The sequence below is a fragment of the Plutella xylostella genome, chromosome 10 (genome assembly GCF_932276165.1).
Source record: "Plutella xylostella chromosome 10, ilPluXylo3.1, whole genome shotgun sequence".
NCBI classification, from domain to species: domain Eukaryota; kingdom Metazoa; phylum Arthropoda; class Insecta; order Lepidoptera; family Plutellidae; genus Plutella; species Plutella xylostella.
In genome coordinates this window covers 8,559,001-8,584,507 of record NC_063990.1, presented here as the reverse complement: position 1 = coordinate 8,584,507, position 25,507 = coordinate 8,559,001, and the positions used below count along the sequence as shown (strand labels likewise).

The 25,507-nt window shown below is 37.0% G+C and overlaps 2 protein-coding genes across 3 annotated transcripts in view; one reads left to right on the top strand and one right to left on the bottom strand.

Moving 5' to 3' along the window:
- The window catches only part of LOC105381564 (death-associated protein kinase related), a 135,395-nt gene extending 111,230 nt beyond the window's left edge, over positions 1-24,165 (top strand). The window contains exons 2-8 of one of the 2 annotated variants that reach the window (XM_038118043.2): positions 19,341-19,512; positions 19,915-20,215; positions 20,423-20,651; positions 21,975-22,210; positions 22,471-22,610; positions 23,282-23,334; positions 23,710-23,851. In XM_038118043.2, the coding sequence (XP_037973971.2) occupies positions 19,341-19,512; positions 19,915-20,215; positions 20,423-20,651; positions 21,975-22,210; positions 22,471-22,610; positions 23,282-23,290 (1,087 nt within the window). In that variant the 3' untranslated portion in view covers positions 23,291-23,334; positions 23,710-23,851. Of the gene's footprint in view, positions 1-19,340; positions 19,513-19,914; positions 20,216-20,422; positions 20,652-21,974; positions 22,211-22,470; positions 22,611-23,281; positions 23,335-23,709 lie in introns of both variants that reach the window. The other variant, XM_038118042.2, reaches the window with a different exon arrangement.
- Positions 924-8,137, bottom strand: LOC119694216. Its single transcript, XM_048623467.1, has 4 exons — positions 5,630-8,137; positions 5,398-5,487; positions 4,952-5,211; positions 924-4,466 (listed from the first exon to the last, which is right to left on the bottom strand). Coding segments are annotated over exons 2-4 (3,798 nt in total). The 5' UTR covers positions 5,400-5,487; positions 5,630-8,137; the 3' UTR covers positions 924-930.
- Positions 24,166-25,507: the final 1,342 nt, after the last annotated feature.

Sequence of the window (25,507 nt, the reverse complement as noted above, 5' to 3'; positions counted from 1 at the left end):
ATTAATGTTGTTGATACATGAAGTATTTATTCTATAATAATAAACGTATCAAAACCCTTTCTGTAAGCACCATCGTTTTTCTTACAATCTTTATTGATAACAATAAAACCATATGGATATTGCCATACATTACAACACATTTGATGAAATGTACTCCAGGACATATCAGAACCAACATGCTCATGGTAAATATGTTTTAAGTTTATATCATCTTGCTTAAAAATAATCAATAGATTAGTATTATCACGAATCAGCTGTTTCGGTATTTTACTGTATGTTTGATTCAAATAAAAACAGTCTACATTTTTATGTCTCCCCATTGCAAAGTAATCACGTATAACTTTTTGATTCTCACAAGATACGTCATCGAAAATCATAATTGAATATGGTAGAGCTTCTAAAGGATTAAGTATTTTATCATTGGAACTAAATTTTTTAAATATTATTCCAGGAACTTGATTAAAAACATTTTCAAGATATACATATTTTGGTTGAAATATTGTTTTTGAATACAAATATACGTTTGAATAACAGAGACCTTGTTCATGTAGTAATAACCCAATCATAACATTAGTTTTACCACAGTTGGATGGTCCACATATAATGCATCTTATTGTTTCTGGAAGCAATCTACCATGTCTATTTTTTCTCTTATCACTCGAAGATAAACATATTTCGGGAAAATTAAGAGTCTCTGATTGTTTAAGCAGTTTCATTTTTATTCTAGAGCTTTGCACTCATTGAGCTTTAAAAATAGAATAACATAAACAGAAGCAACCAGGAAATTTATACTGAAGTATAGGGTTCTATGTATAATTAAAATAAAATGAAATTAGTGATTGAATATATTTTTTTATTGTTTACGAGCTCATTACATAATATATTATAATCATTAATACTAATATTAAATAAAATATGCGTTATACTAATTTACAAATTATTAAAATAGTGTCCCCAAGGAACAGTTTTAATTTGATCATTTAAAATTTGTCTTTTATCATCATTTCTACTTAATACTAATTTACAAATATTTTGTGAATAAAGAACATGCTTCATTGATTTTATTACGTTCATATTACTTCTTAATGTTATATTTTTAAACAAAGTATCTTTGTAGTTATTAATGTGTAGTTTCTTCGTTACAGCTTTTGATATTCCTTTAGCTTTCATAATTTGTGCTTTATTACTGGTTATACAATACAATTTTGCTCTTAGCCCTACAAACTCAGAAATTACTTCACCACCTAATTCATCTTTAAAGAGACCAGGAACTTTTTCATTAACTTGATCGATATTAAATGGATTATTGGAGCTAAAATTACTTGTATCAAACATATCAATGTATTTCTTTAAGTCATTGTAAAAATTTTCTGTTTCTATTAGATACAAGAGACTGTCTGTATCGGTGTAGCAAAGTTTAGCTTTCGAATCATAATATTTCTTAATAAAGGAGTAATGAAATTTATATAAGTGCTGTCTAGCATATTCTAATACTGAAAATCCAATATATATGGGTTTGTCTAATATAATTTTTTCTTTACCCAGCTGAACAGTTATTAAATTTTCGGATATAATTGAAACATTTATCAAGTTCGGTTTAGCCACGAGTTTTTCCGCTCCAAATTCTTTGTTTGTGGTGTTTGCACAATCTCTCCAGGTTCTTACTAACTTTATATTAACATGTTTTCTTTTATTTTCAATTGTCTTACCAAATACTGAATTGTTCATTAGTTTAAAGAAATCCTTTTCAAATGTGGTTTTCGATGCTTGCCTTAATTTAGTATTTAAATCAATATATTGTTTTAAATACTTTTCTTGTCTGAATTTTAGAATTTTATGTATTTTTTTCAGAATTAACCCGTTTTTAATACATTCTTGCAAGTAAACATAGTGTATTACATAATTAAACTTATTGTATAGATTTGCTACTAATTTCTTGGTTTTACCGCCAATTGGTACAAACTTTTCAGGAGCAAAAGGCAAATCACTATGATAGTCATGAAGATCTTCAGAGTATTCTAAATCCACTTCTAAAATGAAACCAAATGCGGAATTGTCTTTAATCTGCATAACATCAAAATCTTGAATTTGATTGCTTGGAATAAATTGAAAATTAGATACTGGCATTGCTTGACACATAGCATGTCCATATAAATTATTACAATCTAGATATACTAAATAACTCAAAGACTTGGTATCATCAAAATCAGGAACATACATATTATTTGCTTTAGCGTGGCGTAGCGAACACTGTGCTAAGCCACCTCGAATTCCTTTTTCTATCATTTCATACATATTTGAGTCACTTATTAATTCTAACTTTACTTTGGTATGCAAGAGCATTGCATCCCAACTCAACCCTGGTGAAGTAAGATAGTGGGCAGGGTCTAATTTGTAATATTGTAAGCATAAGTATCTAAAGCGTTCAAAAATATCACAGAGTAACATTACATCACATTTCAAGTATAATTCAGTATAATCACCAAGAGATTGAATATTAAATGACTTCCAAACTTGTTGTGCATGTTGGTATTCAGAATCAGCAAGATGCGACATGGTCAAACTATTAAAAAACCTTTCTTGAGGAGGTAATTCTAATTCATCATATTTTTCCCACGAGTCCATGTAATCATAAGGATAAATGCCTTTTCTTCGCAACAAATTAAATTGAATATCATTTTTAAATTCAGAATTTAAAAAAACAAAGTCGTTATCAGATAAACTTTTGCTCAAAGTATCCAAACTTGAGTTCAAAAATTGAAAAGAATCTATAAATTTCATTTGTATTTTTCCAGGTAATTCTTTAGTAATCGTTAAATATTTTTCTTTGCTTTTTGGAATAATTTTTATAGGACCATTGTACTTTGCTAGTTCAGTTACAAATAAGTGAGAGTCGTATCCTGATAAATTATGAAAAACTATAGGTATAAAAAATGCTTGTTTCAGTAGCAAGTTACAGTAGGAATGAGCGACTCCTCTAAATTCTCCAGTAACGTGATCATGATCATGAACTTTGTCATCTAATAACAAGTTATCGCATATGTGACAATTAATTGCATTCTGAAATTCAATCTCCTGATTTTCTGTTAAAGGCTTCATTTTTTTATAATCACCTAATAATTTATGTATTCTTATGACATCATTTGTTAATTTTTTCATAAATACTTTAACACAATCTTCTCCTCTGTATGAAACATACTTGTTTAAGCTTTTATCATGTGTACAACATATGTAATATCCGAAACAAGATGGTTGGTGGTTTTTAAACATAAATGTGTTATTCGTCTCTTTTTCTTTGCAGTTTAGAAGTAAACATTCGAAATCAGCGTAAATGATAAAATTAAGTTTTTGTTTTTTTTCATAATTATTAAATTCCAAGGTACTGTTTTTAGGTGGTAGTATTGTAACAGTCTTTGAACAGAAATGTGTTTTAAATCTTGATTCACTCACGAATGTTTGTAAGCATCCATCGCAAAGATACATTTTTCCTTTATGCGAAGTAATTTGCCCTCTCACCAACTTTAATAAATTTTTGATTAAGCAATAATGTCCTTTGGTCTTATTTTTATTTTGAATATACAGTAAATTTATATGTTTAAACTTTTTAAGTTTAGTTAAATAAAGAGGACCTGTAACAATATTTTCATCAAAATCAAATCCATATACATTAATACTTAATTCAGGATTATTTTTTTCAAAATTTATTATATCTTTTTGTGACAGCGGGAATGATAAATCATTAATATTCAAAACTTTAGTGAAATGAGGATATGATGTTTTCCTACACACATTTCTCTTAGCCGGGTATAATGCTGCAACAATACTCCATAAAAAGCAGTAATCATCATTGTTCTTGATATTTAAACAACTTTTAGTATTAACAACAACAGAGGGTAATGAGATGTAGCAGCCACCTTTGAAAGGAGAATATTTATTAACATTAATCTCTAGATGGCTTATCTTTGAAAACGTCCAACCAGATTCACAGTGTTCAAATTCTGATAATTTTTGAATAAATGTTTCTGTTAAATTTTCATAAAAATCTGATAAACAAGTACCTTCCTGCACTATCTCAAATTTAGTTATAAATGTTTTTAGTTCCTCTTTATTAGTTTTAGGTAAAGTAAAGTAGGCAAAGAGTTCAAAATTCAGTCTTATACAATTATGTTCTAGAATAGACATCTCAATTAGTTTCTGAACATCACTTTTAATATCCAACAGGAACGCCTCTGGTGTGAGGTAGTCAGATTTATTGCTAGGATTTACATGATAACTCATAATTCTGTTTTTGAATGCTGTGGCAATTATATTAACATTTGGAATACTTGTCTTTATATTACTATTTGCTTTATGAATATTCGTTCTTAGGTGATTATGATAGCGACTTTTAAGTATAATAATTCCACAATCATTGCATTTAATACTTCTATTATTCATGTGATTTGTACCCTCCTCTTTTGATTGAACTGGAATAAAAAAAAACAGGAAATGTATTTATAAGTATACGTATATTATAGTATTTTTCTTGTATCTAACAGTAAGTAAGTATTATTTTAAAATAGGCATAAAAAAATATTGGAATAAACAATGTTATAATAATAATATGCATAATAAAAACAATTGATAAAAGAATAATAATGTTATGAATAAAAAGTTATTTATGTACTGTTATAGTAAGAAGACATAAATGTTGGAGGACATTTTTTAAAATCTTTTTTGCTCGCTTTTATAAACTCATCGAGACATTTCCAACTTTCTGAGTTGGTATCAAGCTGATTTTTTACGGTGACAATGGCATGGCGCCATCTATTCATAGGTAGCACACTTTGAATTTCAGATGTTTTGTACACCTTTAGCTCTATATAATGCGATCCAGTTTTATCGTCATTTGTTTGTCGTGAGTGACCATTCGCTAAACGTCGGGTAAAATAGTTGTAAATCGGCGCCGTACCAGGTTTCTTCGTTTCCTCGAACTCTTCATCATCGCTGTCGCTGCCAAATAAGTCCCTGGCTGTTGATTTTTCAACTGCAGGCACCGGGTTGATTGTGGTAGTCTTCCTCTTCTTGCTTGATGGTTCACCCATCAGTGAAGGCATAGACTTCCCAGCACGTTTCTTTTCAGTCTTGCGATCAACGCTGCCCTCTCGCTCATCCTCGGAGGGGAACAACTGCTCTGCCGTGGCGCTGGAACAAGCTTTCACGTTCTTTGACCTATAAAAGAAATGATAAAAATAGTTATTGTACATATTCACATACTTGCATTTTTTATATTAAAAGAGTATTCAAATAGAGAATATAGCTGTGAGATCCATGGAATACTAAATAACTGTGAACAGTGGAAAATAAGATGAGGTGTATAGTTTAAACCAATATAGTAGATAATTGTTGGCTACTTACATAATTATATTTTCCTTCAATACACTTGCACTTGAAATGAGGTTCAATCAATGATTCTACAATGCTGCTAAAGGTGTTGGCGCTTGAGTTCTGGAAGAGATGTAAAATAAAACAAATTAATAAAACATGACAACAAAAATACGATTAAAAAGTATAACTGTATAAATGAATAGATAAGAACTCAGAATGAATAGATACTCAGAATGAATTAATACTCAGAATGATTACTTACAGTTGAAGCTCTTAGGATTTCTTGAAGCTGCTGGACTCCAGAGAAGACTGTGATTGATCCATCCAAATGTATGGCTTAAATACCCCCTAAATCTACGTCACGGGTACCATAACGAGGATCTGCACTCTACTTTTAAGGGTAAAGTGCTGATCTGTATAATCTGTAAACAATATTCCTACAACACTAGCATAAATTGTGTTATGATGTTACTTGAAATGTTTTTGCTTAAATATAAACACAACATTAATATGGACAGGTACTATCGAGGAAACTAATAATTTAGAAATGATGTCTCCGATAGTACCTCCACATTAATATATAATAGGTACTATGTTTTATTATGCTGTGTTAGAAAACGCGTGTAACCGAGTGGTTCAATGATGGGTTTGTTAACTAAACGATCACGGGTTTGATTCTCTGTTGAACGCTTACGCGAACGTTAACGCTATCATATATCGCTGGTACAGTATATGCCTCCTATTATGTATTCCGTTCTATTCTCGTTCCGTTAATATCTCAATATCAAAAATCCAAATTAAATATAGCTGGATTGATCAAACGTGAAAAAACCATTAGATAAAAAATAAACATGATCTTTTAAAAAAAATATCGTAATAAAGAAAGCCGTGGGGAGCAACTAGTCTTATATGACTAAGCAATGCTAGGGTTTCAGCTTACTTCACGATTCATATAAGGAGTAGATAATATTAGACCAGATTAATGTTTAATTACTAGGTACTTAGTACTTACTGCTATTGTAATTACAATGTAATTCTTAACATAATTGAAATAGAGATAGGTTTTATTAAAAAACTATGAAGAGTTATTTAATGTATAAAAGTAATGAGATTTTATACAGACTCCATCAATATTGATATACCCCTCAGCGGAAGAACAAGTCAGTGTTAAAATCTGAAGCAATAATGTCGGTAAGTAAATTAATGTACAGTCAACAAAAGATATATGTATTCCACCGCTGCGCAAACACTTCATTTTTATGATCCACTCATGAATAATCCGTGACATGAAAAATACTTAACTTATAGAAATTGTTTGTCTGTATTGATAAAATATTATTTGATTCAACTATCTTCCAATCAAATTGTTTGCGCTAGGAGGTGGCATACATATCTCTTTTGTATCTGTACAAGCATAACTGATGCTTATTTGATTTTAAATATCACTTTGACTAAGTCGAATTATCTAATAATTTATTGGTTACAGGAATCGGACAATGATCTATTCAACTTCAACCCTATTGAAACGCGTAAACCAACGATACGCTTCTTGGACTTCAACGGAGAGCCGATCGAGCCAGAGCCTGAGCAGAGCGAGGCCAACGGGGATGAGCTACTCGTCAGCCAGAAGCATCTGAATCTTCGAAAACGTCCTCGGAATAGTGCACATTATTCATATGTTAAAACTTTAAATAAAGGATTGAAAGTCATTCGAATCGAAATATTTGATGCAAATCAATTTGAAAATAAAATTTGTAACTGTAATGCTGAAATGTGTGTTCAACATGTTGTCAGCAACACTCTTCATGATGATATATATAAATCAATTAGAATAATCATTACGAAAATATCGGATTTGATTGATATGTTTTAAAAATCCAAGTATAAATTTATAATAAATTAACCTAATGCATATTAGATGACATGTAATCACTTATCATTGATAAATATTTAATAAAGTCTATTTATTCCGAATTAAAGTATTTTTATTAATAGCTCTTAACTTGCATACAATTATCTGTACCTTAGCTGCTTTGATGTTTCTTTTTACAAAATAATAATTAATTACATTTAGTAAGTAGTAGTAAGTACCTAGGTACAATATTAAAACAAAATTTATTATGAGCTTAAATTTATTTAAAACCGTTTAAGATTGCTAACATTTAGTTAAATAACTAAGTTAGGTACCTACACTAGTAAACAGATCATAGAATTTGAATATTAGTTATATTTCATAGTTCTACAACTTAATTTAGTAGTAGGCATATAGTATATAAATGTATCTAGTTAGTCAGTTACGTACTGCTGCTATGCTTACGTTATTTCATAAAATAAAATATACTACGTAGCTACCTACTAGGCATTAAAATGCAGGTCATAAGCCTGAGTAATTCATCTATTTTTATGAAGCAGCTGCATTTATATTGTAGATTGATATCTAAACATATTTATATTTGAAGGAATGCAGTCGACTACCATATTAGTAGCTCATATATATCTGATTACTCGAGCTGAGCGATGTTGCTGTGCTGATACTTAGCAAGATTAATAACATTATGTTAATATAAGAAATAACATGTGAATACTGTAGTTTTCATCGGATTAATTGATGAATCTAGAGCACAGGGATTATATGTTATTGATGCATATAAATATCACCCTAGTACCATTGAATAATAAGAACCTACATAGTGAATACTGTAGTTTTCATCGGAATAATTGGTGAATCTGGAGCACAGGGGATCTCCTTGTCTCCTGTGATCCAGATTCACCAATTATTACCTACTTTCTTTGATATTTAGTTATAACTACTTGTACAAGTTAAGTTACCGGACACTCATTTGTTTCTTTGTTGTTGCAGGTACTTGTCCGGTCCACCGCTTGTGAAGCACAGAACGAGGGGTGAATTAATGTTACGACCTATTCGTTATGTCAAATAGTGCACACGTGTTTCCTGCCTGCACTGCAGAATAGGGGCCTATAGTTGTTGCAAGCTAATAAAATATAAAATATTTACTGTTTGAAATCTAAATGGGTTAAAGTTATATGCTAAAAAGTATACATACCTAAATTTTAAATCAAAATTTTAGTAGGTTTAAATTTAATCAATTACAGTTTTGCAATACCTATCACTGCAGATTTGCAGATGCAGCATCAATCTACATGCATAAAAAGGTCAAACGTTAAATACATTCTCAAAAATTTTGTACAAAATATTCCATTCTTATAACAAATTCAGCTTTTTATCACGTAGGTACAATTTCCCACATGCATACATAGGCTCAGAGACCTGACAAAACTCAGTTCGTTAAACATTATGCATTGTTTGCTCCATAACACCATACTTCACTTTCGTACAAACAAAGATAGATCGCCATTGCATTTCCGACGGAAAATTTGCTATACGTAGCACATTCGAGAATAATTTAGAATGATTTACGAGCAAGAATTTTTAAGACCTAACCTAAGACGTTTTTGCGTTTATTAGCTACAAACTAAACTAGGCACATATGTAATTACATGCACACAGACCTTTCATATTTATAGTATTGGGATGATTTAAAAATTGCTACCGCATTTATTTTTTTGTAGATACTACTTGATGTATTTATATGAATATTACCTCGACAGTACCTAGTGATTTCATAGGAACATGTCTTCCCACTCGGCGGCGGCGCCGGCGCTCGCACTAATAACCGTGTGCCCCATAGCGGCGGCAGTAATAGCTATATTAATATTGCATTTAGTGCTTTTGTATTACTTATCGATCGAATCACTTAATTCTTGTTACTTCCCGTCTTTGGAGGACCTAAGTACAGAGGTTTTTAAGTTTTGCCTTATTTGTTTAATTAATAAGATAGATTTCGTTTAGTTAGACCCAAAATCTAAGAGGATTTCGTAGTAGGAATAACATAAAAAGATTTTAATACATAGCCAGTTCCCATCTCCCCATCATGTTCTATTTAATCATTTACTTCCCTAATGTGATAACTTTGTGTTTGATTTGTTGGACTTTTTACTCTATACTTGATACTAACGCTATCATTTTCATTTATCTTTTTATTCATCCTGCAATAAAAGAGCGGCCTAGTGTATGAGTCTCTAGAGAATTCCTGTTTTACAGCGTCGTGCTCCGACGTTACGCCATTTGGTGTTAAATGTTAGATAAGATAAAAATGTAACTCAATCTAAGATCGTAGCCCTTGGCCCAAGTTAAAGGAAACGACAGATTTTATGACTACACATCATATTTATAGGCGTAGTGAACTTGGATATGAAATGCAGCGCTGTGATTAGCTGTATTGTATTTAATGAAGTAAGAAATTGGCCCTTTGACGACACTTTTCAAAGTAATGTAGGCTAAAACTATGTACATATATCGAATAAACACGTTACTATAAATTTCCATTAAAATATGTCTCTCTCTCTATCTACCGAGTAGTGAGTGTAAGTTATTACGTTTATTTATATTACGTTTTCGCCTGGGTTAATTATGTTAACTTATCCTCCAGTATAATATGAAATAACTTGCAATTCCACGAAAGTTTTCAAACACCTTGGACCACAGTGGTGTTGCGCATACGCATGATGCTCACGATAAGAGCCTTCTTGTGGAACACAGGCCGTGATTTATTGTAGAGAAGTACCGCCGGCAGCTTGCATCAAGCGGCTGCAGCAGTTGGGAAATGGAGGCTGAGATGTGGGAAAGCTCGTTTTGAAACTAGTGGAAAGAATGGTAACGTTCATAAGAAGATGACTGATGAAGATGGGCTCAATGAGAAAGATTAGGAAATATAGATCATGGATGATCTATATTTTATGAGCAGTGACATGATGGAGTCTGTAATGTGCCCAGACATTTTTATTTTAACATTTTATTTAGGTTTTAAAATTTAAAAAACACAAACACAAAAAACTACTTTGCTGCCGCATAACAATAACTTTTTTTTTATTTTACTACTTGACCCTAAATAGAGTTTAATTAAACCTAGACATGGGGGGACTGCTTCAACTGCATTCCCCGAAATGAATGCATTCGAGGGTGTAATTCATTTCATCTGTGGAACAATGCTATTGTTACTGTTCTAATTTAAAATTTGATTACTCCTCGTCACAAGCACCCTTTATAATTCGTATAAATTGTACGTACTTGTGGTTATTATTTTATAGGGTTGTCACTGTCCCTATATACCTACTATCTATCTTCCTATCTACCGTACAAACTGAGTAACATGATTCGGCATTTTTGGATATAAATGATAGATTAATAACGAACCATCAGCACATTTGGATAAAAAATATTACCTAGATAATTCTACATTATACATATTTCATGTTTAACCAATTGTGGTGACAGCCCTATAGGTATCGCTAGTACAGTCACGCTGACTGGACCCGTTTGACCCCAGCAAAAGTGCATAATCACTCGCATTCAGGGACATCAAGGGCGCATAATGCTTTCTATTATCGGGCGAGGGTTCAACCTCCGCGTACCTACACCACTTTACGACTTCCTTCCGCCGAACAGAAGCAGCTTGTCCTCAAAATAGACCAGAGATAAACTCCGGAACGTCTCTAAGGTAAACTCTTGTTCAAGGCTCTTCATGTAGCACTGTTTATAGTAATTAAGCATTGACAAGGTCGCCGCGTTTTGTCATTCGCCATATCGACGGCCCGGCACAGTTACTTTGTAATTGTGACCAAAACGGGAGGCCTGATCTCAGCCTTGTCTTTGGAGCATGACTATTTGCGAAGCGCCTAACCGTAATCGCTAGTTGCTAGAGCCTTTTTTGTACAAGTAGCGGCTGAGGGCACCTGTCGCTTCCATGTTTATGACTAGACATCATCGAGTAGGCAACTCGCGGGCGCAGCCGCGGGCCTGACTCACGAGGCGGCGCCACCGCGCATTCACACCGTCGGAATGAGCTTCCAATCGCAAGACTCAATGCAAGCTATTTTTATCTCATCTACATATGGTTTGATGGATGGTGCGCCTGTGTGCACGCGCTGATAGATGGTGGTTTTATTCCGTTCGATGGGCATCGTGCGTCGACACGGTAGCGGTTGTGCAAGCGTGGTCATGAATAATCACGGGCATGACGGATGACGCCGCGTCCACGGCCAAGGACGGCGATTCGCTTTTGGAAGGTCGTCGAACCGTTGTGCTCTGCCCGGGGCCTGGGCTAGGCGCGGGGTGCCTGCTCTAGGCGCCCTGCTGTAGGCGCCGCGTGGTGCGTGAGAAGCGCAGCGCTAATGACGCGTTGCGCAGCGCACTCCCGCCCACAAATCGCTTTATTATGCACAACGCAACTCCCAACAAATGGTACAACACTTGCGCTGCGCCCGAGCTGCATTTATTACGCTATGATTGCGTCCGGCGGAAAGTGAACGCTTGATGCACGGATTTATCATCAGATGATTGTAATTTATAATGTTGTGAAACGCCTTCACGAGCGATTCATTAGGAAAAATGAGCGTTTTATCAATATTGTGCACGGAGCGCTGCAACTTGCGACAGAAGTGCCCGCTTATTTATATTATCAATTTGTCTCGACCTCCCCCTTGCACTCGTATATATTTCTTTGATGGCAATATCTCTAAACACCGTGAATTATCATTTTATAAATTAAATTCGTTTATTTACGAGACAAATCTGTCCTAAATTACCTACTCTCAAGTAAGGTATCGTTGTACAAACATTAACCCACATTAAATTGTTGATAATACGGCAATAATTGCTTCAACTACTGTATCAGATCCGCGGCCATTAGCGGCTGGAGAACAATAGACAGGGCGAGATCCATCGCGGCCCACCGCGATAAACCCGGACAAGTTACCCGGGTGAAAGGAGATGCTTATCGACATAAACGTCTCAATATAACACCTGCAATCAGTATTTTTGTGTCGACCAATTAGAGTCGTGTTGATAGTTTTAGGGCGAGCGAATGGCCCCTTTTACTTAGAGGTACAATTTCTAAATCCGTTTCCGCCATATCTTTTTTATTTGTTCATTACAATAATCTAACACTTATGTGTGCACGCATTTTATGATTATCATCCTCTTTTTCTGAATGAGGGTGCTATAAAGTTAGTGAGATAGCGTCGCGAGGTCTTCGTGAACGAGTGCTAGAGGATTATCACAGGGTTTTATTTTCACACAATTAGTGGAGTGTCAGTTTATAGCCTCTAGCTGAAGATACGAGTAGGGTTGCCACCGCCGGGAGATAACCGCTTGAGAGACAGTTTTAGGGCGCTCAGTATCAGGTGAGCTGATAAATTTGAGTGTTTTAAGATCGTTAATGGTTAATTAGGGTGATTAATTAGGATTTACAGCCGAATTTCGCTGTTTTATGTTCTTTCAGTACAGTGATACTCATTATTAGAACTTGTTTGCGTACATTTTTAGTTACCTTAGCAGAATTTAATGATCATACAACACTGTGGTTGACTTAATTTAATAAAATATAGGTAGATTTACCTCATTGAGAAACTAGGCCTATGCAACTTAGCCGTAAATCTTGTAAGACACATTATAAAAGATGAAAATGAGGACGTTGGATAATTTTACACAGAGGCTTAGAAACTAGCCTATTTCCCTTTGTCTTGTCCCTTAAGTACCGAAGTACCCCACTGTGCTGTCTCAAAGGGAAAATGTGGGTTGACGCAGTCAAAGAACTAAAGGGCTTTTAGCGACCGCCTTCATCAATGCGATAGGAGAAACTCGAGAAATTGATCTTAATAAAGAGATTAAGGTTATCCGTCTTGTCAGTATCGTTAATTATAATACGAGTTCCAGATTTTTTTAAGGTTTCTTTGACGATATTCGTAATTTCTAAGTTTAATATCGTGTCGTTTTCTTTTAATGTCAATTACTTTATTTCTAGAATGTGTAGCATAAAATATGATTTAATTTATCAATCATATTTTCCTTCGAAAAACTTTATATGTTTTTCAGTTTTATTCCTGTCTCCACAACAAGACTCACTGATTCGACATTGGCGTTTTCATTTGGAACTTTCAGTTGCGAGAAGGCCGCACCTTCACATTACGGAAGCTAACATCTACTAATTAGCCTGTACACCTCGAAAGGTATCAGTAACCCGGCTTTTACCAAAAACATTGTGACCAACAAGCAGACATGCTTTAAGTTTTTTAATATAAGTGATTGGTGTTAAATAATGCGTTTCGATATTGAAAGAGTGGCAGTTCAATTAATTCGCATGAATTTTGATATTTTAAAAGGGCACCCTGAAATATGCGAATCGTATTTCATGTTTTGATGTTTAATTTAAACACGAAAAAGCTTCTGGTACCACTTGAATTATGTGAAAAGCATGTACGTTTTGATATTTAATTTAAACTCGATAAAGCTTCTGGTTCTTGACACTAGCTGTCCGCTACTTGTTTTATTAAGTACCTACTATAAAAACTTTAAATTTAATTCTTAGATCCGTTTTAAAATGTATACCAGTACTGCCAGTACCTATAGGGCCGAATACCATCTGTTTCCAAGGGCCGTCGGGTGGTTGCACGTTCTGCCCGACTTAGCATCTCGACAGGTGCAAACATTTCACCGAAAACCTGCGCAGCTCTGCATCGCAAAGAATTCTGTATTCCTGAGAAATACGGTAGGTATTTAGTTGGCTGTGACCAGATATCAGTTAGGGTTTTTATATAGCCTGTAAATTATCTGTCTCTGCGAGGTTCTGATTGGTGCAGGGAACTGCAAGGTGCGTTTCGGGTCTTGTTAATGACTCTCTCGGTCCTTCGGGCGGTTGGTAACTCACGTCTCTTGATGATGAAGCTTGCGTGTGGCCAATATTTCTCGCGAATTATGAATGATTTATAAAGGTTCAATGAAAAATGAGTTTTTTAAGCCGTTGTCAAATTATATGGATCTTGTGGCATGTATACTGGATGATGTATAGGTAGATCCCACGTATTGTGTCGTTGTTACGAATTCACGAATTTCCATTATTACCATTACTCAGTTCGCATCCTATTTTCCCCTAATTTAAGCAAATGTTTGTTTCCTACCCACGCAAGACTAACCGAATGCGACAACACCAGTCCGAGTGTGCGATGTATGTTTGTGTCAACAATCGGTCCCGTTCGCCCGGCCCGTGGGAGCGGCGCGGGCAGCTGACCCCCTGACCTGGCCATTTCGCTAGTTTATCTATTTAGCATAATTGATTTTGCCCCGGGCGTTTTCCGAGAGCGAAGTGTTGTTTACTTACACTGATTTTTGGCGTTAGTCTTGACTGGATATTGCGCTTTCAACTTTTAAAGGACTGTTGTGCTGTATTTTAGTTTCCTACTTGAATATATTTTAAGTAACTATTGTCACTTATTTGTCTCTTGACACTATTATTATTGTGAATGCCTTTTAATGGGTCATTGGCGATTTCCCCACTAATAAACCTCAATTATTTATATCAGTGGCGACTGACTTAGTAATTTGCTTTCGCGTTCCTACATACTGACATGAATCTAGAATGATAAGAGGAAATAGTGATTTACTCGAAAATGTGTAGCGTTCGAAGATCTCTTCGCATTAGTACGGCATTCGATACATTCAGGTTCGTCCTGTTACTGATAATTGCTGATCTGGATAAACAATAAATTTCAGTGGTTTCCATAGCAATTAACCCACTTACTAATATGAATGCAAAGTTCAATGAGCTAATTACTATATTAATCATTCTAGGTTTAAGAGCACCTTGTAAAATGCTTAAGAAATAACAATGTAATTAGTCATTAAAACAGCCTTTTTGTACAGTTTTCAAATATTCATAGCAAAGCATACGAAACCCCGTAGAATATACATGCATAGCAATGATGGTGTCAGCTGGCTAGCGTCCTGCAGTAAGTAGGGCGGGTTCATCGATCCACGGCCCGGACGGGGTTTCCCGGGATTTTCGTGTAACACTGGCATTGGCCTATTTATTTATTTTGTCATTGAAGAGTACTTGTATTTTGTAGAGCAATTTAATACATATAGACTTGCAATGCTTTTGTTATCTATACGGTCCTGTTGCAGTGGTGCTTAGGTGTATTTATTTGGTGTCCAGTTGTGAATCGGAAATAGGTGGCAGTACATACAGTTCACTGAAGTAGGTCGGAGATATTGATCCTGACCCTCCCTAATGCTGGTGTCGGCATGTAATTATTTATTCTTACCCTGGTCGGATTGCAATAATCTTGTAATGGGTAGTTGGTGTTGGTTCTAATAGAAGTATTAGTATAGGTAGGTCAAAATTAAAACGGTTCAATGTTTTTCAGATACAAAAAACTTTAAGGCTCATAAAAAATATACAAATACATTCTAATAAAGCATAATCATGATCACGTAATTAAATCTACATAACACCCAACAAACTCGTTCAAAACACATTAAATGACAGGACTGGCTTTAATAAAATGAATGTTCAGTGGAGATCGTGTAAGCGCATGTAACTGCGCGCCCGGTGGCTATGCAAATGCGGACCAGCCTGATTCTGATCTATATGACATATCTACGAATCAACTGAAACACGGGATGTAATGTAATAGAACTATGCTGGACATAGACGACCTCTGAGGCTAGGAGTGTTTGGTGGTGGTTAACGATGTTACGTTTTGAATAAGTATAATTAAAAAAATTAAAAAACCGACTTCAAAAAACCACTGAAATGTAAGAAATAATTTAAGGTTTACACAAATTCTACTCGTATGAGACAGTACAAATATACCTAAGCAGGAACTGTTCTTTTTTGATGTTGGTGCGGTGACAAAGTAATCTGAAGAAATATGGCACCAACTTCAAAAAAGAACAGTTCCTGCTTAGGTATATTTGTACTGTCTCATACGAGTAGAATTTGTGTAAACCTTAAATTATTTCTTACATTTCAGTGGTTTTTTGAAGTCGGTTTTTTAATTTTTTTAATTATTATTTTATTAAATAGTTTTTAGTTTATTTGTAATAATTTTCAATCAAAAGTAAGGTGCAAATGATACCAAAAAGTCCTACTAATCAATACGAATCATTCAAGCCTAAACACGAAGTAGTTGCTATATACCGTTGAGGAGTTCCCCTGACTGCCTTCCGTTTCCATCATCAGATCAGCTCAAGGTCACCATCATATTTTTTTGTTATAAGAACTATATTTACGTTCTTAATTTCATTAGAATCGGTTAATATGTGCCCAAAATGGAAATTCATACCCTGTTTTTACCCACCCTTGGGGGTGAGATAAAATTCTGAAAAAAAATGGGACCACCTGGGAGCTCAACCCAATACAACAAAAAAAGAATTTTCAAAATCGGTTCATAAACGGCGGAGTAATCGGTGAACATACATAAAAAAAAAAAAAAAAAAAAAAAAAAAGATCCCGACGAATTGAGAACCTCCTCCTTTTTTTGAAGTCGGTTAATAAAGAAGTCAATTACAGAAACAATGAAAAAAATATTAAAGAAGTGCTCCTGGATGTTGCGCTCGGCTAAATTTACTGAATAGATAGATTACTAAGCAATAATGGATTCCTTTGACAATAATTTACACTGTATGTCTTTGATGGGTGCATTCATCTCATTACTTTTTACCTACTCATTAATAGAGGTCGACTGTCCGATCGAATCGGAGTGAGATCCAGAATTAGCACGGCCTAATGTGCAGTGCAGCCTAGCTTTACCATCGTAAACGTAACACGTGTTAGTTATTAATTAAACGCAATCAAGCTGTGTTATTTCACGATGCGCCCGCGCAGAACTCTGGGAACTAGTACTGTCGAGGCTACATCAAACCAAACACTGTTTACTCTATGTACATACATATTTACATAATTATCCTTTTATGTTGTGTTCTTAACTCTGACGTCATAAGTGTTACCGATACATTAATTTTCTGCTTCGAATACCTGCGTATACGGTCCAGTGAGTGTGTTATATCAATTAGTATTATTCTTGTTGATTAGCTGATAGCGTAATCGATTTATATTAATTATTCCCGTAATAACATGTTTTGCATCGCATTACACGGTTGAAGACAGTAAGGTGATGAATGTGGCAAAATTACCTACTAGGTACTGATATTAACTTGTATTATATTTCACTCACAACTAAACTAGATTTTAGATAACAAATGTTAGTTGTGCCAACACTAGTTTAGTGAGTGGTGGTTGGCGCACGCACTGCCCTACCCGTGACCTCTTGCTCGGTGCAAACAATTTGTTAGACAATCACTCCAGTTTCACCTTTTCTAGTTTTGTAATCTTATGTACCTGTTTTGGACTCAGTGAAAATGTCTAAATTGTGATGTAAAGTTTCTTGTTTCATTTTGTGGTCAGAAAGAGTACCTACTTTGAGAAATACTGCCTGAAAACCAAACTGGAAGAGGTATCATCGATAGTATGTATAACACCGCATATTACATTAATTGCAGCTTAAATTTCACCTAAGCAGCTATATCACGTTGTCGACTTAGCGAGTGAAAGGCGCACGTCCCGCCGCTCCAGTATCCAGTATTTTCGCTTTCCTCCCGCACTCCACATTCCCGCGTGATATATCGCCACAGATTCGCGCCAAAGCGTGTTGACAGCTCATTTAAGATGACGGCGGGGCGCGGGCGCCGGCGGCGTCGCCCGACTAATTACAAACCGGAGATTTATCCACTCCAACGTGACGTGTTTACCTGAGGAATGCCAGAAATGCGCGGATTAAGAATACTGCCAAGTCTATTCACGCGGAGACCATTCACTCGGTTGATGCACTCTTCTTGCTCATCTTGATTCCAAGATGCGATGGAGTTGTCACGCCGAGTTGATTAGCCAGTTTCTAGTGACAGGATAACTCCTATAGTTACTCTTATCACTCCATAGTTCTGAACTGTGTGTTCGCCTCTGACTCCCATGTCAAACTTCATTTCAAGTGCCGACTATACCAATTCTACCAAGGTAAAAGTGCAGTATTAGTATCGGGCAACTATTTAACCCTTCATAATTATTGTGTGAAAGATTTGCAGATTAATCAAGCCCACCTGAAAATAAAGTTGTAAGTTCGCGTTAACGTGATTGCGTGTTCATTAACCCGCCTTGGCATTGTGCGCGGTGCATTAAGGTTGTACATTAACTTTAAATTACATTTCGATATTGCACGTTGCATTACAGAAATTAATTGAATTGCACTTGATTTCGAGTTGCTCTCACGGCCGCTCGCTAGGCCGAATACTGCACAGGTCACCGATCTTTGATAAATACTTGTAATTGATGGGTGATTAAGCTTTAGCAGTTTATTAATAACAATTTTTTTCATTGCGACTCATGAGAATCTTATCGATCGTTAATGAGTTGAGCTGAATCAATACCGAAATGTAAGCCTATCAAACCCCAACATTGCGAACCGCAACCACTTAACCTCCAACTAGGACCATTCAGGCGCCACACACTCATGTAGCGGCCAATTATTTACGTCTCTCCAACCGTCCATATACAGCTAGCGATTAATAACGCGCGCGGCCGCGCGGTAATGGCGGCTCCTGAAAGCTTTACTATCTCCCCGTTTGTCTTCCTAACGCACTTACTAACTGAAATTAGCCCATTACGAATATTTGTGGGCGCGCTGATGGAGTCGCTCCTTCCGTTTTACAGTAAATTTGTGCTGGAATCCGTTTAATTAGTCTTTCTCGGGAATTTCGGAACGGAATGTCTCATGATATTTTGACCAGGAACAGGAAGCTTATAATAATTGGTCAAATTCACCTCTAGTTTTGAGGTTGCTTTTATTTATAATTAAAAGTGATAGTTTGTTCATAATGTTGTATACTAGTTGTATGACGCATATTGGTTGGTCTACGTACCTTTCCCAACAGTACAACCACCCCATGCACATGTACAAGCCTATGTTCAAACACATGTTCAGTCCTCAGCAACAGCCGTGGCTTCCGTCCAGCCCTCACATCCCTCCTGAACACTGACTAATCACTCCTCTCATCTCCGCAGGGGCAAGTTCGCGTCAGTCCGCAAGATCCGGCACCTGGTGTCGGGCGTGGAGTACGCGGCCAAGTTCATCCGCAAGCGGCGGCGCGCGGCCGACACGTCGCGCGAGATCCAGCACGAGGTGGCCGTGCTGGCGCTGTGCGCCGGCTGCGAGCGCGTCGTGCGCCTGCATGAGGTGAGTAGCGACAGGAGTGGCTTGTGACACGTACACTGTTGGTGGCTTTAAAGGGACGCGAAGGGACAAGGGGAAGGCTTCATAGAGAGTGTCACCTGTTGTGATCATCAATCCCTATGGTACACACGTAAAGAAGATGGCTATGGACCTTGTAGATTCCTGGCATCTATTAAGAAAGATAGATAGATAGAGTACTCTTTAATTGTACACCAAGAAATAATTAACAATTTTACATAGACACTTATTAACTAGGGTACAAAAGGCGGTCTTATCGCATATAGCGATCTCTTCTAGACAACCTTTTGAAAGCTTTGAAAGCTTGTCAAATAAGCTAAAAGGCAACAAAATTCAATTTGTATTTATCAACAATAACAATAAACCTAACAAATCTCCCCCTTCCAGGTATACGAGACCCGTTCAGAAGTGGCCATAGTGCTCGAACTGTGCGCCGGCGGCGAGCTCCAGCGCTTGCTCGACGAGGAAGAGCGTCTGTCCGAGGGCGCCGCGCGACGAGCCCTGCGCCACGTTCTAGAGGGGCTTTCACACCTGCACGCCCGCCGAGTGGCACATTTGGACCTGAAGCCACAGAACCTATTGCTGACCGCTGGCGGAGAGGAGCTGCTCATCTGCGACTTCGGCATCAGCCGCGCCATACAGCCGGGGGCGCATGTGCGCGAGATACTGGGCACTAGGGATTATGTTGGTAAGTTAAGTTATATAAATATGTTTAATAAGTATAAACATCTCTTTTATTGGTCATCATCATCAACTCAAGCGTTTTTATCAGAAACTTAAAAAAAAGACTAGAAACTTTAAAAACAAGGCTGTTTAGCATCATTTAAATATGAGCTGTATTATCTTGCCCAAAATTGAACCACATGTCCTAACCCCACAACCCCTACCTCCACAGCGCCAGAGATCCTCTCCTACGAGCCTCTAACCCTGGCCGCAGACATCTGGTCAGTCGGCGTGCTGGCCTACGTCCTGCTCAGCGGGTACTCGCCCTTCGCCGGAGACACGAAGCAGGAGACGTATCTGAACATAGCGCAGTGCCAGCTGTCGTTCCCGCGCGACCTGTTTCGCGGAGTGTCCGCCACCGCCATCGAGTTCATCAGAGACACGCTCGTCGTGGATCCTAAGTGAGTTGTGGTCGTGTTTGATGTTTTGTTACTTTTGGATAGGTTACCTTATGATAAAGTTAAATTTTTATCCGCCTGCCAATCGTGGATATTATGGCAATAAGTCTCCAGTCTTAAGAAGTCGGCTCACGACCAGAGTTTAGTATATTTACGGGCTGTGTGTTGTTTTCACTTTAAGTGGGTCCCTAAGATACGGAGCTTTGATTTCTACTTTTCCCGCCACAATGACGAATTAATTATATGTCCATACCTAGCGGTCTGTGTATTATCGCATGACGACCGATCCCAAGATATATTTTTTTATAATCGTAGGGCTAGGAATGTATGCATATAGATTAAATTATACAATTGAGAATTTAGCTCAAATTGTTGTTATTGAAACCGTATAGCTATAAATACATACCTACACCCTTTGATATGTTTGTTGTTTATGCTATCAGCTGAATATCCTTATAACAGTTATCCTTACATTATCCAGCAGTTTAATCACTGATCCCAAGACTCGCTAAATGTCAGTCGTAGGGCACTGTTATATACATACCTAACAGTTATACCTATAACATTTTTTTCTAGCAGATTAACTACTGATCCCAAGATTCGCAAAATGGCAGTCGTAGGGCACTGTTATGTTTTTATTAAGTATATACTTACTTATCAGTGATGGTCAAATAGGTATGAATTTTCTGAAGATTCTCAGTTGTGGCGGTCTTTTGTTCTTTATGTGATGCAAAATGTTATTATTTAAATGATTACAACCGATTACAACCTACTACTATTTATTTACTGTATGATAAATATATATCTTAATTCTATACGCCAACCTCATCAAACCTAAACATCCTAATAAGTACCTACATATATATAAATTTTTTTTTGTTGGTACTTTATGTTGCTTCTGGGAACTACAAACTGCATACTACTACTTTAACTATTGTTACTTAATTATGTAAGTCGTTGTTATATTACTTATAATTATGTTTTCTTTGTTCTCTTCATGTTTATAACCTTTATATTTAACTATGTCCTCTAGAAAGACGATGATTTAGGACTTTAAGCTTCTTTACTGTTTATTTTTTATACGTGGAAACCTGTAATTGGCTTTGTTATGTAACCCCTACTATAATGCACAAATGTACCTAGATATAAGCTGTTGGTTTTCCCATCAATAAATAAATAAATAAAATAAATAAATAAGTAGCCTATCTCCCTTTTCAAAGTCCTATTTTCCTCGTTAAACAACGACATTTACATATATCTGTATCTGCAAAAACGGAAGTTCTTATATACCTACTCAATAACTAAAGTTCTTTTTCCGTCCACCAGGGGTCGTCTTACAGTAGAAGAGTGCCTGGAGCACGCCTGGCTCAAAGACGACTCGGACATCCCGCCGGTGATTGTGGGCGTCGGCTTCGCCACGGACGCGGCCAGCGAAGAGGAGGCTGATGAAAACGACGAGCCGAATGTCAACGGAAAACAAAATGGCGTCCAAAATGGCGCCGTGACCAACGGACACAATGGCGTCTGCAATGGCGGTCACGCGGCCCGTGACGATGATAAAGGTAGGTTTTGGTTTATTTTAGAGCAGATGTTATAATTATCAAAAGGAACGTTGCTATTAGGTTCGATGAAAACCCATTACCTACCTCACTAGAATCATATCACTTCCCAGACACACCATATATTTTATCAGATAATATTTTTTTTAAGAATTACCTATCTGAAATAATTTAATTTTCAAAATAAAAACAAAAACACTCCATGTTTTTATGCCTAACTAGTAAAACCGTAATAATAACAAAATCTTCTTCCACATTTCCAGAAGAGGCAGAGGCGCGGCCGGCCACCCCCCCTCCTACCAACGGGCACTCTGAAGAGGAGCAGGAGCGGGAGAAGCCTCTCAAACACCCGCACGCGCGCGAGCACTCGCCGCCCTTCCCCGACGCGCCCTCCACGCCCAAGGTGAGACGCTGCAGTCAGTGAAGGCTTTGTCAAACAGGATGTGCTACTAGCGCGCGTCAGATTGCTATAGTGCGCGCGGAACTAGCTGGCCGCGCCTTACCTATGTGAGCGGTGGGACGGGGAGGCGGGGGCCCTTGGACTTGGTAGTAACTGACATTGACAACAAGCGCCCCCGCCTCCCCGTCCCATATAACTTGACGCCGCGCTATGACGCTAAGGTGTGTTGTACTACTATGGTAAAATACCGTCAAACAGAGCGCCAGCGCTAGCAGTACGCAACGCAACGCTAACGCAACAGCTAGTAGTACAACATATATTAGCGTCATAGGCTGGCGTCAAGTTAGCGCTCGGACGCGCGCTAGTAACGCTTTCTGTTTGACGAAGCCTTAACGCAGTGGCGCACTCGGTAGCAGTGGCGCAGTCGGTAGGATTACGGACTTAGGATTAACACAGTTGGTAGGTTCTAAAGTTGATTGGTTGGTTTGCTGTGGTTATTTATTTGTAGTTTATATTATATTGCTTGTTTTATTCATGTATTTGTTATATGATTTTATTTTATACTAATATGCATACATATTATTTAATCAATGCAACTTTACTTATTTGAAAGTTTTTGAGTTGAAATATCTATTACATACTTACATATTTATTTTATTACTAATTATGTTTAGGTAAGCTGACCCGACGATCTCCTAAGAAGTGTGGAGGAATTAGCGGTAATTAGGTATGAAGCGGGACTAAAAAACGGGTCTATGTGTTGATCATACGGACGTGCGGTGTCTTCTGTGTCGTCATGTCAGCGGGATAGAATAGATCGCTTTTACTGTGTACACTGTTGTTGTCCTTTTAATAACGATTGTATTTGTCGACTCATCATCTGCTTTACTCAAGAACGGGATGCAGTCATTGGACGAAATCATGTTCAGCAGCAGACTTCATTAAACAAAGCCGTCGACTAACTTGACCCCAGAGTAACAACGATGCTGATGTCTCGAAGGCTAATTAAATCGAACACTGTTTAGTGCAAAAGGTACACGATCAATCCAAACTTTAAAATTTTATGTATCATGTTTAACACTCCTTATTCTGCGGTTTCCAGGTGCTGCGCAAGTCGCACCCGCCGTCCGTGCTGGCGCTGTGCAAGAAGTTCCAGCCCGACTACGAGAAGCCGTCGCGGCTGCACGGCGGCGGGGAGTGCGCGTGCGCGCCGCCGCCGCCGCTGCCGCCCGACCGCGCCGTGCTGTGCTAGCGCCCCCGCCCCGGGGACAGACGCTGCCATCTCTGTCTATGACATGTGGCCCCCGCCAAGGCGCGCCGCACGTGCAAAAGCAACTCTTATAAGCTCGGAATACAGGCGACCCTGTGTCCAACATCTAAGAACACGTTGAGTAAGCACGGCGCGCCCCCGGCCGGCCCCCCTGTCCCCCACTAACACTTGTGCCACAAGAAATTATTGCTAAACCTGTTGAATGTAATAGGCAGTCGCGTCCCGTCAGTGATGTAAATAAAATAAGTAGTTAAGTACTTTAGAGTTACTCGAGTTGTATATTTTTATTGGTAGGGCCCCGATTACGCGAACTCGCCGTTCCGTCTCGCAGCGGCGCCGGCGATTACAGCGCGAGTCGCACTCGAGCGAACACGCGAGTTCGTGAAGTAATCGCGCTCCTACATCGATGGTACAAAAAGCATAATTGATTACGCCAACATTAAATGTAGCGATCGCTTGCGACGTTTGTAAATGTGTCTAAGATTGTATCTCTAGTAGTGATGTAACGAATGTGTGTTTTTGAACATTCGCGAATGCGAATGCGAATGCGAATATCTGATATCGACATTCGCGAATGCGAATGCGAATGCGAATATTCAGTTTGTGATCAAATTTAGCGCCATTTGTATGGTTTATTAGCAGTCTCGTACTGAACGAGGTACGTTCCGTTCTGAAGATTCATTCCGAATCAGACTAGCCAATACTGCTCGCAGTTTTTTTAAAGTACTTACTTATTTAACTTTAGTTAGCTCTGTAACTGTTACGACACATTGCGACTGTGTGCGGTTTCTGAGGATAACTTACACGAAAAAAATATTTAAACGTTTTTAAATCTATAGCTGTCTTGCTCTGACACTTCAGGGTTAATGGTAAGTAGACCCGATCGTTTCAAGAGGTGATAGAGGAAGACACCCCCAGTCGACCGCACCCCATAATGCATTACCCGAAACTCAACCATTTCTAAGACATTTAATATTTAAGTTTTTTTTAATACTTGCCAAAATTTTAAGCTTGAAACCAAAAAAAAACTAGCTATATTTAAAAAACTTTTTTGGTTGTTTTGCATAAGTGACACCTTAATAAACTAATTAAAATAATCAAATGTGCATTTTTTGACTAGACACAATTCCTCAAAGTAGTTAAACATTTTTAAAAAAATATTCAAAACGTAAATACAAATAAGTTAAATTAAATAGAATTTCATATGTCAATTTATTGTGTACTTCAGTTTAAAAAAAAATTCAACTTATAAGCTTTAAAAAAAGATATTTCAATATCAAATCGATTTAGGTATCACTAAGATATGGCCAAAACAACCAGAGAAGGCGGGGAAAACTCAACTCGACCTAAAATAAAAAAAAAACTAAATATTAAGAGCCTCACCACAAAAACTTAGACACGTTACGTTTTACACTTACACGTTGTGTATACCGTCAAAATATGCTCATTCTTTGTTTAAAGAGTTTATTTATGTTGAGGTCTTCTGAAACTATTAACTATAATATTTCTCAAAGTAAATAAATAATAAATGATACAGTAAGACTGGAAATGTGATTAGAGGGTAACTTGTACTAAAAAGGTTACAGACGAATGGATTTAGATTTTGTTAATATATCATTATTTTCAAATA

Excerpts from the sequence above, each read along its gene's own strand:
- LOC119694216 (XM_048623467.1), bottom strand. Across the intron at positions 4,467-4,951 it reads CGAGGAAACGAAGAAACCTG|TTCAATCAAAAGAGGAGGGT; the intron begins GTACGGCGCCGA and ends TTTTTATTCCAG.